The 16,549-nt window shown below is 42.0% G+C and overlaps 1 protein-coding gene across 1 annotated transcript; it reads right to left on the bottom strand.

The window, feature by feature from the left end:
- Positions 1 to 114: 114 nt before the first annotated feature.
- On the bottom strand, positions 115 to 15,814 carry LOC110488362. Its single transcript, XM_036970907.1, has 9 exons — positions 15,609 to 15,814; positions 11,113 to 11,171; positions 10,716 to 10,736; positions 10,283 to 10,555; positions 9,639 to 9,938; positions 9,139 to 9,426; positions 8,662 to 8,840; positions 5,597 to 5,695; positions 115 to 5,342 (listed from the first exon to the last, which is right to left on the bottom strand). The coding sequence occupies exons 2-9, from the start codon at positions 11,156 to 11,158 to the stop codon at positions 4,920 to 4,922; spliced, it is 1,629 nt and encodes a 542-aa protein (XP_036826802.1). The 5' UTR covers positions 11,159 to 11,171; positions 15,609 to 15,814; the 3' UTR covers positions 115 to 4,919.
- Positions 15,815 to 16,549: the final 735 nt, after the last annotated feature.

Genomic DNA, 16,549 nt, shown 5'->3' with positions numbered 1-16,549 from the left:
CAATCCTGCTACACCAAGGTTCCCTAGTGAGTTTACCTCAGCTTAATATTTTTGGTCCTTATATTGGAAGAGTATATTGCAGACAAGGCACTGACACAAGACACGATAATGGCATCCTTTTCCATTGCTATCTCTTCAAAATCCTTTAATGGATATTGCTCATTCATTACAGAAAAAAACAACGTATAAAAACAATTATGTGCATGATGCCAAAAGTATTACATTTTATAAATTGTTAATTATAGCATACAAGGGCATAGTTGTTTCTACATGATAGCGAAGTATTATAAAAGTCAATGATAATATAGCTAGGGAACCAACAGTAAGAATTCTGGACTTAAACCTAACAGACAAGTTTGGAAAGTCATTCATTTTAAATTAAACAAAACAATCAAATGCAATAATAACAACCAAGGTTAGCATGCATTGTTTAATTTGCAGAAGCAGTTTTCCTGAATATATCTGACATTTTCCCACCAAGGGATCTGAAATAAACCTGCCAGGTAGGTAAATCATTCAGCTGATTTCAACTATGTACTTCGGGCTAGTGAACTCAACCCTGAAGTAGGTAAACTGGACATATATTGCTGAATACTAAATACTACTGAGTCTTGTTTAAAGGATGCACATACATGGTAGGCTCAATAATGAATGGTCAAACTTTGTCGTCAAAATCACACATTCTTTTCCTGTATATAGCATAAAGTCACCCCAAGACTTTACTGGGTGACCATTTGCTTGCATACCATGTAGGCTGACATCAATATTAAGAAAATAGAATTTAATGCAGGTGCAGGTCTACAAAAAACTTGACCTCTCTTTCTAGCATTCCGACGAGTTTTCTCCCTTTCTTCTTAATGTTTTTTCAAGAGAAACCTTTCCTACGTCGTCACATCATAGTAATAAACTACCCATTCAAATGAACCTAAAAAAAAGAAAGAAACTGGTACACTTGAAAATTGCAGAGCTGATTTTGTCATGGCTTTTGCGGGTCGAGGTGTACATTATTCCAGTCTTAGCCATAGTAATATTGACATTTGAGAATACCTCATTGACTGCATGAACAGACACCAACAGGATAGGACCTACAGTGCAATTTAAATGGTACAGTATTCCTGCTGTCTCACAGGCAATATACAGGTCAGCATGCAGCAGTAGCTCTTGGGAATACTACAGCTATGACAGCAGTTATCTGCATAAGAAGAACAAAAATATTAGTTATAGTCGTGATACTACGAGTTCTGACGAAATGTTCAAGCGCGTCAAGCATTTTTCCAAAAACATTCTCAGGTGCTGATACTATCGCGTGATAGGTAGATGATATGTGATGCAACAGAGAGCGGAAGAGAACGGGAGACAGAAAAATAGGCATTTTACTGCTATTACGTCTTCTCAGCCACTCAGTCTAAGGCATCTCATATATTATGTGTATCAGTATCTATCTACTGTGAACTTAGTGAAAGGATAAAAGACGCAATTCAGGGATATAAAATGTTGCATAACTTTGCAGTAAGAAACAGTATTGGCGATGCACATGCAATATATCTAGGCTATATACAAGGGTGCTTGAAAGTGAGCTTTGGGTAATGTTTGTAAGGTATAGTATGTGTGAATGAATTGTAGATATACTTTTTTTTTTACCCAGTTAAAAAATATAATAATAATGTTGGTGCTACAGCACGGATATTGCTCAAGATCCAATCAGAAGTCAATTAGCTAAAATAGGAATGGGTCAAATATACCTCCCCAGACCATGGATTCAGTAGCTTGTTACCTGATATGGAAGGGATAGCTTTAAAGATTAGGTGGCTTTTACATTGTCTTTAGTCAACGTTGTTATCCATCCTAATCTAATCAGTGCAAATTCAGCACCAATTTAACACACATCTATAAAATTGTAATACTCCACAAAACCAAGATAATAGCCGATAGAATATCAACGATCAAGTAGCTACATCAGATATGATTCATTTATACATAAGATATGTATGCTGTCCAGTATTCTTATGTTGCAAAACAATTAAACCTTCATTTTAAACAAAAAAGCAAAGTAGAATTATACTTGTATTTTGCAGGTATTATTATTTACAACAGCTGCAATAAAATAAAAAAAACATTTTAAAAAATGTTTGTTACACGGGGACTTTTTCTCATGTAATTATATTTGTGCTTTTTCTTTCTGACACCAATCATGTTTGACTTACTCTCTTGAGTTCCTCTCACGGACATCCTAAATCAGTTACAACACGAGGCAGCGATATTGCTAGCAGATGCTGTCCCCCACCAACAACTACACCATGTCCCATAATGCCTGGGACTGTTACACCCCTTCATTACCTTTGCTTTGACATTTTTAACATGGTCCGCTATACACCCACCTATTATCGACATACAGAATGCCTTCGTTAATAGTATGCAGAACCTGATTGGACTAGAGTTGAAACCAATGGGAGGCCTTAGTGGAATGGTTTGTCAGATGTTGTAATGGATGTAATAATATACTGTTTCTGAAGCAAATGGACTGAGGGTGGATGTCTTTGTAATGTATATTTGCAGCAAATGGACTGATGTTATCTGAATGGTCGGCGAACGGTTCTGTGTTTTTCCTGTTCAGACTGAACAGATCGAATAGATCTGGGTTACAACTCGAATAGAACTTAAGACAATACAATCATCACGAAATTTAAGCAGTTCGGCAATCACGATGCTGGATAAGAATGATGTTCTATTCTGCATTGTGACTTTGCGCGTCATTGTAGTCTAGTCATTCATCCTCGCCTATCTGGAATACAACGCGTTTGCAAAAGATGCTGCACTGAATTGAGATGAAGCAGCTACTGTTCTTCGTTTAGAGGTTCTGGGTGGGATGTGTGGTTCAAATAAGTGACTCTGGCAATGTATATTGTGTTAAAAGAGAATGCATAAAAACCTTCCCCCATAAAGACAGTGATGAATGCAGCAGCAAATACATTGAATCTTAATAACTTGCTGGCTTTGTTGGCGCTCCAGTCTCACTCAGTAAGCAGTGTTTTCAGTCTGTCAGGAAAGTAAGTTGGCTTAATTGTTAGCATTTATCTATTCAGCGTTCAGTTCCTTTTGGCTAACAGGGCCATGGAGTCAGGCAAAATAGGAAGGAAAAAAGGACATCATGCATGTAATTCCTTCTCCATAGGTCTGCCTTACTTACTTGCCTTTATTAAAGGGCAGCGATCCAAACGTTCAGGTCCCTTCCAAAGGGATCATTGTCATGTCCCATCTGTCAGAGAAGTTCTAGAAGTCTCTGTTCCAAGGCTTGTTCTGCAGTGGCTGGGGTTCTAATGAGAAACGTGATGTGGAGGGGTTTAGAATGACCTGATGTGAAGTTCCCGTTGTATTAGTTCCAGGTCATTTGTTTTGCAAGATGGGGGATGTAGTAAACATTTACTGTGCTGGGATTATGTCATCAAAAGTGGCAGAGATTGGACACCTTGTTACATGCTCAGGGACACTACTAGCTTTCTTGCATAGCATGGTGTTATTCAATCTACTAGCTTGTGTCAGTTAGCAAGAATGATGTAAGAAGATCTTGGGGGTTTTAGCTCTCCAACTCTGCTATTCTATAGAGGCTATATGCTGAGACAAGCGCTTTCTCTGAGTTGGTGCCAAAGCCTAATGCCATGCCTGTACTTTCTGTTAATAGTGTCTCTCTGGATGTAATGAAATTGTAGCGGTATAGGCCTATGTCAGATACTCTGGGTTTATGTTTGTCAGAAGCATTTTTTTTACCGAGATGTATTAAAAAATAAAGTTGTCTTTATTGGTCTTGTTAATCTAGTATTACAATGCTATTTGTAGAATGAATTTGGTCTATTACCATATATCATATAATTTGCTGCTATGTCTATGTCCCCACATACAGCTGCTATGTCTATGTCCCCACATACAGCTGCTATGTCTATGTCCCCACATACAGCTGCTATGTCTATGTCCCCACATACAGCTGCTATGTCTATGTCCCCACATACAGCTGCTATGTCTATGTCCCCACATACAGCTGCTATGTCTATGTCCCCACATACAGCTGCTATGTCTATGTCCCCACATACAGTACTGGTGGTAAGAGCATTCAATGCTAATAAGAAATATAGATCAAATATATTTTCGCTCTGTCAAAAATGTTTACATTTTTGTCATTAGAAGAATTCTGGGATTCATTTTTACAGGGGTATAAAAAAAAGTTACTCAGATATCAGTGTGCACTCATTCCTTTTGGGCTGCATGGTACTCTTAATGTATTTTCATGAATCATCATAATGCCTTTTCCCTTAGTCCACCAAGTTATCTTAGATATTATCTTTGTCTCTGGTTCTTAGGCCAAAGAGGCATGCATGCACTATGCAGTCATCAATACTATAAATTGCCTCTTGGGCCAGCTAAGGCTAAATCCTGGCTTTTAAGTCTAATTTAAATGCACGTGTAACAGGGGTCAGTCTGCTGCTAACAGCTTAGCTTCCTCCACTGTCCGACTACCCCATACTGGGCTCGAACCAGTGATCCTCTGCTTCGCAACACACGTGACCGCCCTGCGTGACATCGTTCCAACGTGTTGAGCCTCCCAAAAGGTATCAATTGGATGGCTCCATCCGCGACATTTCAAGCTAGCTGTGGAGTGAGCTTACGGTACGTTCTTAACTCTGTTACACATGCATTTCCTGTATGCACAGAATCAATATATTCTAATGAGCTAGGGTCTTGTATTTTTTCTTTAGAGATTAAGTCGAGTGCATTTAGACTGGCAATTTTTACACCAAGCATTTTTGTGTAGTTTTAGTTTATAAAAGCAGTGATCGGGATTTGGGTTATGTCTGCGTGAGGGGGGGGGGGGGGGAGTAATTGAGGCTGAAGAGTAAAGATTGTCAGGGTGTCCGGTGGTTTTGTGCTCAGGTGGTGGTGCTCTCTGCAGTGGCATTGGGAACTGACGGGCTGATAGCGTTATCGGCTGCCTCAAGTGCTGCAGACAGCTCGGCGCCACTAGATGCCCTTTCTGGCGTGGTGACACCCATCAGGTCTTCTTCAGGGGCGTCGGCCTCAGACCGGGCCTGGGTCACGTAGCTGGGGCTCATGGCCGAGTCGGGGGTCCGGTTGGCACTCTGGTCTCCCTCGGGGATGATGGTGGCGGCCACGCTGTCAGAGTTGTTGAGGAGCAGCTTGTGGGAGGTGAAGGTCTGGGGCACGTCCGTCTCACATTCGCTGTCCAACGGGAGGGTGGAGGAGTTGAACTCTACCCCCGAGTCGCTCATCTCCAGGAAGTTCTTGTCCGAGGAGAGAGTGTGGTAGCGACCTGCTTTGGATACCTCCAGACCCTGTGGGAGGAAAGTAACGTGGAACATGAATAATTCATTTCGTATGTGTCTGCAAATGTAGTCTAGGTACTGCTTGGCGTGGAGACTGGTTATTTTCAGACTCTTATAGACACATTACCCCAGCATTTCTGTTTGTTCATCTACAGTTAGAACATCTGCAATTATAATGGTGGGATGTGTTTTCCTCTTGCACCTTAACATGCTCACCGATAGACCACTTCCCACCACATTATGTGTCCCTGAGCCCTGCTTACCTTAATGGTGACCTCCGTGCTCTCTGTAGCATTGCTGTTGTCCCACGTAGACGTCAAAGTGGATTCCTCAGCGAACCGTGTATAGGCCTCTTGAACAACCTACCGACGACAACACACGAGGGTCGTATTTTAGCAGGAAGCCGCGGCAAGCACATTACAGTAGCAATCACAGGTTCACTTCACCATGTACGCTGCGAGTCATAACGAATACATACGGGTAAATAGGAGTTGGCACACAAAAAGCACATGTACTGCACGCAAAGCTCTTATATGGATTTATAAGATCATCGGGTGTATATATAGTGACACATTGAGAGACTGGAGTTGTTGGCTCGAAAATAACACCCTGGAAGTTTAGAGGGAAAGGCTTCAGGGAACCATCGTTCTTGAGGGACAGGGAATCGCATACTAGAGTGCGTCAGGAGACAGATTGAGGTAGATCAATCGATTTTCATGTCGGAACACGCCGGAAACTGCTGTTGCGACCGCAAAGCCAATCAGACAAGCTGTCCAGGTTTGTCGCTTAGTCTCCAGAAATCTATGGCTAAATCCATAATGAAGTGGGACATGAAGCCTCGCTGCATTTGAATAGTTTTGTCTAAACCTCCAGAGGGAACACCTTAGAACAGTAGAGGCCCCTCACATCATGTCACAATATATTCAATACATGTCAATTATCTACGGTACACCACGCTCAAACACAAAAATGTATAGCATCAGGTGTACACAAATTACACCGACACACACATAGACACAGACAAAGACGAACAAACATAGAAACGGCACACCTTTGACACAAATTATGTTGGGCTAGTAGCTGATTAAGCAATAATAATAATAATAATAATAATAATTGTAATCAAGAATAAGATCTTACATGGATGTACAGTGCCGCGAACTTTGAATAATTACTACAGTGCTTGAATTGGCCCGGCTTCCCAAACCCAGATTAAGACAGTAACTGGACTAAAAATCACCCTCAACAGAGATTCTCCATTGAGCATGCATTTTAGACCAGGAGTAATCTGTGTCCAGGAAACCCATCCAATGCACGATGCTCTTGATGCAGTAATTAATGTGTAGGTCTATACACTCACTCCACAGTATTCCAATACTAGAGAACACTAATTGCTATTATACCAGAGTGTACGGCTGTGATAATCTTAGTCCAGGTGGCAACTTAATCCAGTGTACTATACAGCCTAATCCCACATTATGTCTGTGTACTCTGCATGTGCTGTATGTGTGCTACTAACTACGTGTAAAAATCCTGCAATTCACAACGTACCACAGCATATAATCAAGAAAACAAGTGGTAGATCTAGTCCAGTATCACCATCCCAATTAATATGTTAATCGCTACTGCCCCGATCTTAGACAAATGCACAGCAAATAAATACACACACACACACACATCAGCACATACTCACACATACACATAAATACATGTTTACCTTGTAACTCCGCCTCCAACAACAATACATGTGCATGTGTGCTTGAGAATAGCTGAATCGTATTGGACGGCTGCATCTGTATGCTCATTTGCACTGAGGCTAGGACTGCAGTTATCATGAATAAGTAACTGCTGCAGTTATTTGTCCGTTTGGAGATTTGGCGAAAGGAGGGAGGGGTGAGGAATGGATGGCACAGACAAATAATCACTGACGGTGGTAGGAGGCCCACACAGCGTAGTGACGCTATGACCATCCCCTGAGCGTTAGTACAAACACCAATACAGATTCATCCACTTAACACTACGGAATGAAGCCAGAACACAGTTCTCTCACCAAGCAGAGGCTCCGTCGGAGGCTCCTTTAAGAGGGAGAAACGTAACGCAAAGGCAAAACGTTAACTAGATTTTACCCCCAATTTGTAATTAGGCCGACATCTATTGTGTGGACCAATTGAGATTGAGATGACGGGTGGACAATGGCAACACTGTGGGCTGCAGACAAAACACTTGAAAGTACAACTATGATGGAATCTGCCATAAGGAGAGAGTGATGACTGATGATATATGGGTGATCTCATTTTGTGTGATTCAAAGCACCACACATGCAGGAAGCCGACATTGGGCAGACCGGTTTCGTTCCTTGGTGAATTCCAGCAAATTAATCAAAGTAAATTAGGACCTGAAGTCTAATTAAAGCTAATTATCGGAGGTTTATAGGTCAAGACTAAAGACGAACACAGGAACGCACACTGCTGGAGGAAAAGAGAGCGGGACAGGCAAAGGTGCACACAAACACACACAAATACAGTTAGATGTACACTGGCATCTTTCGTTGACCATACTTAAAAGGATAGTGCAACATTTTACAAAACCCCGTACTGGTTACCTTACCCTGTAAGCAGTCTATGGACAAGGTATGACAGCAACCCATGCTTTGGTTTGGTTGAACTTTTTTAGCATTTGTGGCACAAATCCAATGCAAGTCAATGGGTACAACATTACAATTTTCCCGCTTCATGTCCAAATCATCTCTGAGTAACTACATTCATTTTCAAAACCAATTTGAAGATACTTTAGGATGGATGGGACATGAAGAGCGGAAAATACTAATGTTGTTCCCATTGACTTGCATTGGGTTTGTGCCACTGACGCTAAAGGGTTGGCAGTTGAAACAGTGGCCAGGTAAACAAAACAAAAGCATGAATTGCTGTCATACCTTGTCCATAGACTGCATACAGGGTAAGGAAGCCAATAGATCATTTTGTAAAATGTCTCACTATCCCTTTAAGAGGTCTTACCATCACCATTATTTCTCTTACAATCACTTTGCAATCTGCGACTTGTGTAATAGGAATATGGCGTTATCATTTTGGAATCATACTGAGCCATTGTCGCAGTGTGCGATGGTCTACGAGTATATTAGGCCTGGAATCATTGTAACAGGGTTCCAAAATACATGAAAATGGCCGATAATTGTTCGTAAATGAAGTGTTTCGACGTGAGAATAGCATACATATATGATAAAGCAGATGCTGTTTAACTATAGTACAGGGGTTGGATCATGGTGTCTTAACGTTTTCCCCCCCGTTGAGGAGGCGTTAGGGTGAGTTACCTTGACGAATGCATCTCCATCCCCCTTGCCCGCCTGCTGGGCGATGAGGGCAATTTGCCGCGCCTTCTCCGCCCGACGGCGCACATTTATCAGGCAGGAGAGCAGACACACCAGCAAGAGGAGGACCAGGAAGCCCAGTAAGGAGAGGATTGCAACATACAGCGTGGGTAACTTATAGGCTAAAAGAGAGAGGAAAGAAGAGAGAGAGGATGGAGAAAGGAAAGACATAAGGGTAGAGGATTGACAGGAATATGATAAGGAAGATATGAGAAAGACAAGCAGGCAGAAAGGAACACAAAGAAAAGAGGAAAGATGGATGAGAGGCGAATGTGGAGCGTTACAACATCAAAACAAGAGAGTGAAATATACAGTGCCATCGATGACAAGAAGAAGAAAGGGAAAGGAAAGAACATTAATAGAGGTGATAGATGGATCTATATGTTAAAGCCCTAGTCTCCTCCCTGACCCACGGTTTACCTTCCACCTCCAGGTAGATGTTGGTCACAGGGAACCCCAACAGGTCTGTCACTCTGAAGAGGCCCATGTCACTAACCCGGACCCTCTCCAGAATGCACACGGAGCCTTCTACAGTCAGCCTGCCGTCCAGTGAAGGGTCCAACGGCACCACCAGCTCTCCTTGCTCTAGTATGACCCGGTCCTTCCGGTCCCAGTCTGGAGTGTACATGAGGTTGACTTTGGTGTGGTCCACAAACAGGTTGATCTTCAAAGTACTGCCATATGATAGGTGGATGAAGTTCTGGTGCTCTTTGGAACAAAGTGGAAAGAGAAAAGGTTGTCAAATAATTCTGGTTGCTCTTATTTTGACTTGTGTCTTCAAGCTTTGTCAATCCTATTTTACCCACACCACTAACCACAATTTCAAACCCCCTAGATCAAGCATTATCTCCCTCTGACATTGCCCACTGCCTCTCGGACATTGACCACTGCCTCTCGGACTGTGGTCTTCCTCATCTCACCTTTCACGTTCAGGCATGACCTCCCCCTGACTTTCCCATCGCGGTCCAGTACTGTGAAGCTTCCCTCGTCTGTCCCCCGCACCATGCCTAGAGTCACCCTTTTCTCGGACACACTCAGACGACCCTTGTACTCCTCTGGGGGGGTGGAAGTCTGGTTGAGCAATACCACTGCCGGGGGCTCCGTGGTCTGATTGGCCTGAGCTTGACTGGACCTGAACTCCAGGGTGATAGGGCCCAAGATGTCACTGAGTGGGATGTGGTATGTCTCACCGTACTTGACCACCTGCTCCAGCGCGCAATCTGCCAGAGAGCACACAACAGCACAGCACTATCACTCAGGGCTCTTTGGGAGTATTTTCTTCCTATACAGTTGCATTCGCATCAGAACAATGATCGTAATCGATTGCAGACCAAATGCAACTACGTCAATAATGCAAAGAAACGTTCATTTCGATTGACGTCTGCCTCTGAGGGTTACACAGTTGGCGCAGAGTTAGGATACAACCTTAGACAGTGAATGTGTTGGATAAACAGTGGTTTTAAGAAGTATAGAAACAAGTCGATTTGCAACGTTGAGAAGAAAAGTTTGAAGAATTAGAAGAGCTGAAGATGAATGAACTGTGCAGCAAGAAGAAGAACAGTACCCCTGACGATGAGGATGATGTGTTTGACATCGGCAGGCGCCTCGGTGTTCTTGATCACGTACATGCCCTCGTGCTCCTCCCCCACATCCTCCAGGATGAGGTGCTTGAGGGAGTTGAGCTGGGCCCGGTGGCCCACCACCCGCCCGTCCCTCATCAGGACCACCTCGGCGGTCCGGTTGGAGGCGGGCTTGAACAGAACATCAGTGCTGACTAGGGATGGGAGTGGGATGTGCACATCCTCGCCGAAAAAAGCAATCTTGTGTTCTTCTTTGACTGAAGAGAGAGAATGTAAAAGAGGTAGAGATTGACAAGGGTATGCAGAGTTTAAGGAACAATATGTCAGAATCAGGGTAAAGTTACTGATGGTATTCACACTTCATCTTTAGGTTTTGACAGTCACTGAAAAAAATCAGTAGATCATGCGTGACTTTACCTTTCAGGGATGCAGTCAGAACTGTAAAGTAGAAGATAGGTTTATTTTAGCATTTCTTTACGTTCTTTGTCAATGTTTACAAAGATCCTTCAAGAAGTTAGAAATCATTTGTACTACTGGATGAGAAACTACTAAACTTGGCAAATATCACAAAACGTTTGCAATGTAAACGGCCTACATTCTCACTGCAAAAATAGAACTGCTGTCAACATCAAACCCTCCATAAATTAGTGAGGGGAAAAAAGAAAAAAAAAAGTAGCAGATACTAAATGACTCGAACCATTTTGTACTCATTTGAATCAAATCTGATATAATCATGTGACTGTGTCAAACATTCTTTATGCTCTTTCAGCCTCTCAACCTAAATCACTGGTGACTAACCCGCCAATATGCTTACCAGTGCAGAACACGGCTCCAAACACGGCAACACCAATTGTTTTCATCTTGATTGAATCTCTGAAAACACAATATGGATTTAATTATTGTACATGCATGCACAGTATACAAATACCTTTCTAACTAAATTGTAGAGATACAGTATGGAGATTAACAAAACATTTAAAAGGAATAGTTTAAATCTGGACATGCAGAGCTCAAATGTAATAATCTACTCCTAGTAAATTCTACTGTAACTGGGAGTCTGCCATGGTAATGACATCATTTCCTGAGGTTAATTAACAGGAGTGGTGTGTAGTTCCTCAGGGCATTAGTCAGCTCTTTTGTGTGATGAGGCTGACCACTATTAGACTAGAGTGGACATGAGCCTAGGCTTGAGCCACCATTCTGCCTACAGCGACAGGAGATGGGGAGTAGGAGAGGGGGAGGATCTAAGTGGCTCCAAGGATCCTAGTGTACAACCATGAAAGAACACAGAGTGCTGTTTAATAAGCATTGCCTCTTTCAGTGGCATAAATGAAGAAATTACAGAACTGTCTATTTGCATCTCATATTCGGGACACAGGCTGAAAAGGCAATGTTGTTTCCAATGGGTAATATTTAGTACACTAAAAACTAGGGGTTCAACAAGGGTTCTTCTAAGATCCTCAAAGTTCTTTGAAGAACCTTAGGGTTCTTGGGATTGAAAATGGCCCAAATGAGGAGGTGGGGTTCATTGAGGAACCTCCTTAGTTGGTGGGGGTTCTTGCAGGAACCTAACAGCCCAGATGAAACATTTGGATTCAAGGTTGAAAGGACAGCAGGCACAGGTACTCAATTTAAGGTAAGGTCTGTCCCTCGTATGATCTAAATTCATATTGTTTTATGATGATACCATCTATCTATTCATATTTGTGCAAATATTTGTAAAACAGAAAAAGGACACAATTCAATGGATATCAACAAAGAGGTAAGAATATGTATGCTATAAGAATATATTGACTGCTAGCTGTATTGGGTGCAGATGACTGAACTGCTCACTTTTGTGTCTGTGTCTTCAGGTATATAGAGGAGGAGGCACACAAAGGTATGTCAATTGGTATTGGTATGTTATGCAGATCACATGCACCAGCTTCCTCCCTTACCTCTTCATTAAATATCCCATAGGCCTCTACATTATGGACAAGATGTGCATATGAATACCATTATCAAAACAGTTTTTTCATTCACATCTACCACAAAAACCAAGGTATGAACACTGTCGTATGCATGTTTTGTTAATCATCTGTATAATTACTATTTTTGGGATTCACAGACTTCACCCTCCCTACACCTCTGATGAATATAACAGGCTACCTGTTAGATCGCCATGCACAGCAAAATCATTCTGGCTATGGATACGGAGAACATCAACACATTAACATCAACACGCCAGAGGATATACCCATTGGACTTGGGACTCTACTGGGAGTTTACCTCATATTGAACATTTTTTATTTTGCCTTGCCTCTAAAATCATAATTAACACTGACAACTAAAATATTGTGTTATTGTTGTTATTGTTATGCATATTATTATTGTTAATTATAATAATAGGTGAGGGGAAGTAGTTCAGAAATGAACCCCAAAAGGTTATTTTGAACCCCAAAAGGTTCTCAAAATGAACCCCAAAAGGTTCTCAAATGGTTATTCGAGGATCCATTAAAAGGGGTTCTTTGAAGAACCCTTTCAAACTTTTTGGGTAGCCTTCCACAAGCTTCCCACAATAAGTTGGGTGAATTTTGGCCCATTCCTCCTGACAGAGCTGGTGTAACTGAGTCAGGTTTGTAGGCCTCCTTGCTCGCACACGTTTTTTCAGTTCTGCCCATGTAACAGTATAACTTTAGACCGTCCCCTCGCCCATACACGGGCACAAACTAGGGATCCTCTGCACACATCAACAACAGTCACCCACGAAGCATCGTTACCCATCGCTCCACAAAAGCTGCGGCCCTTGCAGAGCAAGGGGAACTACTACTTCAATGTCTCAGAGCAAGTGACGTCACCGATTGAAACGCTATTCAGCGCGCACCGCTAACTAAGCTAGCCGTTTCACATCCGTTACACCCACAAATGTTCTATGGGATTGAGGTCAGGGCTTTGTGATGGCCACTCCAATACCTCGACTTTGTTGTCCTTAAGCCATTTTGCCACAACTTTGGAAGTATGCTTGGGGTCATTGTCCATTTGGAAGACCCATTTGCGACCAAGCTTTAACTTCCTGACTGATGTCTTGAGATGTTGCTTCAATATATCCACATAATTTTGCCCTCCTCATGATGCCATCTATTTTGTGAAGTGCACCAGTCCCTCCTGCAGCAAAGCACCTCCACAGCATGATGCTGCCACACCCGTGCTTCACGGTTGGGATAGTGTTCTTCGGCTTGCAAGCCTCCCCCTTTTTCCTCCAAACATAATGATGGTCATTATGGCCAAACAGTTCTATTTTGTTTCATCAGACCAGAGGACATTTCTTAAAAAAGTACAATATTTGTCCCCATGTGCAGTTGCGAACCATAGTCTGGCTTTTTTATGGTGCTTTTGGAGCAGTGGCTTCTTCCTTGCTGAGCGGCCTTTCAGGTTATGTTGATATAGGACTAATTTTACTGTGGCTATAGATACTTTTGTACCTGTTTCCTCCAGCATCTTCACAAGGTCTTTTGCTGTTGTTTCTGGGATTGATTTGCACTTTTTGCACTAAAGTACGTTCATCTCTAGGAGACAGAACACTTCTCCTTCCTGAGCGGTATGACGGCTGCCTGGTCCCTTGGTGTTTATACTTGCGTACTATTGTTTGTACAGATGAACGTGGTACCTTCAGATGTTTGGAAATAGCTCCCAAGGATGAACCAGACTTGTGGAGGTCTACAATTTTCTTTCTGAGGTCTTGGCTGAGTTCTTTTGATTTTCCCATGATGTCAAGCAAAGAGGCACTGAGATTGAAGGTAGGCCTTGAAATACATCCACAGGTACACCTCCAATTGACTCAAATGATGTCAATTAGCCTGTCAGAAGCTTCTAAAGCCATGACATCATTTTCTGGAATTGTCGAAGCTGTTTAAAGGCACAGTCAATTTAGTATATGTAAACTTCTGACCCGCTGGAACTGTGATACAGTGAATTATTATAAGTGAAATAATCTGTCTGTAAACAATTGTTGGAAAAATGACTTGTGTCATGCACAAAGTAAATGTTCTAACCGACTTGCCAAAACTATAGTTTGTTAACACGAAATGTGTGGGTTGGTTGAAAAACGAGTTTTAATGACTCAAACCAAAGTGTATGTAAACTTCCGACTTCAACTGTATCTCTTCAGTTTCACATCCCGTGTCTCTCTTCCTCACATACTCGCGCGCGCGGCATCTTTTTTTCAATTTCTATCGCTCGGCGGTAAAACAGTGTGCAGTCTGTACACCCGTGGTGCGACAAGGGCGTGTCACGCTTCGCTGTATGGGCTATCCCAACATGATAAAACACAGCTTTGGTAATGATGAGGAATATACTGCACTGAGGAATTTGGAAGACCTGGGGAGACCCCTTCTCGTTCCAGCTACGATTTCTGTCATCCATGTGGATTTTGGCAACGCTCGCACTCTCTTTTTCTGCGCGCATCACACGCGCACAAAGGCTCCCTTTCTCGCGTCCCCCGTTCACCCCTTCGCACAAGACCAAGTGCCATTGAAAAACCTGTATTCTCTCTTCAGTACATTAAGTATGTGACCAGACCAAACACTTACTTAGCGACTATGCAAAATTTGCCATCTGTCGTTCCCATTAATTACGTAGCCTAACGATTGGGTGTCCTGGCAGGGTGTCCACGCATGAACGCATTGGGCAGGACGTCAAACAAATATTGAAGAATAACCAATTTCACATTCAACTACTTACCATTCGTTCATCAATTATATAAACGATTGAGGGGGAGGGTGGATCAAATGTAATAGGCTTATGATTTGTCTTTTTTATTCCCAGACCTATAATAAACTGCACCTTTGATGGGGAGAAGAATAGCCTAGAAAAAACGAACCCTCCTCATATTGTCTGTTCTGGTGTTCATTGTAAGGATACAGGCTAGAATCTGAAGGTGCAGAGACGCCGTTTAAGCTTTCGAAATAGCATAAATAGCCTATGAAATGCTGCCTGGTGCCCAACAATAGTCATTGTCCCCGTTTCAAATGTTCTATTATTAGCCTTTGTTTATGGGAAGTGCTATTCTCTACATGTAAAATAATCATGAGATTTTATGTTTTGTAGGTGAAGATGAAGGTAATTACTGTCCTCCTACCCGTCTCTGCTGCATTACCGGTATCACGCCCTAAATGACCCATATTAGATATAGCTGTTAGACATGCATAAAAAACAACCAGATAACCTGCCAGCAAACGAAAAAACTGCAAAATTTAACCCATAAATTTCTCGATGAAATAAAAAACCAGTGAACTGAATATATATAGATGCATCATAATTGCTGGTAATTACCTTTCAGACAGGTTTGGATCCGAAAACAGCAGATGGGATTTACGGGGTACAAAAAGTAAGGTTTTCTACAGAATGTTTGTTTTCTTCTTCTTAATATCTTCCCCCTCTCCCTCACCCCCAACCCGTCAAAGAAAGGGACTTCAATGGTGTTACGAATCGGGATTATCTGGAGAGCTTCGGTAGCTATCGGCTTGTGGTCTGTTAATGATCGGTGGAGCTCGTGCCATTTCGTTCGAATCCGGATGTTCGGCTCTGGAATGCCGCCACTCATATTCATGTGGGATTATGATATGGTATTATGACTTCACATCTTGTTTGCCTTGATGTTTGATGAAATAACAACAAATATAACACATTTATTCCAGGAAAGTACCAACAAATTGAATATATATATATAAATATAATTTTACAACTTTAGATATCCTGTAGGCTACAATATCTCACGTATAGGTGGGTGAGTTACAGTGGTGACTGATGAATTAAACAAATTCAAAATGACCCTCCATTCACGACCTAATTAGTTTTTATTTTATCCGTTTTGACTCTTTCCCCCCCTTCTCCTCCTCCTGAGTTCTTTCCCCGCTGGTGGTGAACTGTTTGTACTAGCATCATTGGAGCCAAGGGATACTCCAATTCCATACCTGTTGTTTAAGAAGTACAATGTGACAAATACAATCTGATTTGTCTGTCACTGCTTATGCCTCTTTTTGGGCCCCATCACAGATCCAGGTTGAGGAATCCACATATTCTAATCTAGTGCTGGACAAGGTAGCAATATTTTTGGAAGAGCATTTGGGGTTGTCTGCTTTTTTCAAGTGCTTATTCATATTCACACTCTTCTATAATTATATTTGACTATTTTCTTTGCCCAACAGTTTATTGATTTATTATTTGTTTCTATTGACCTGATTTTCAAAATGTTGCAATGCAACGGTGTTACA

This window comes from Oncorhynchus mykiss, chromosome 32, assembly GCF_013265735.2.
Source record: "Oncorhynchus mykiss isolate Arlee chromosome 32, USDA_OmykA_1.1, whole genome shotgun sequence".
NCBI lineage: Eukaryota > Metazoa > Chordata > Actinopteri > Salmoniformes > Salmonidae > Oncorhynchus > Oncorhynchus mykiss.
Note: the sequence above shows the minus strand (reverse complement) of the source record. Positions and strands in the feature narration are given on the sequence as shown.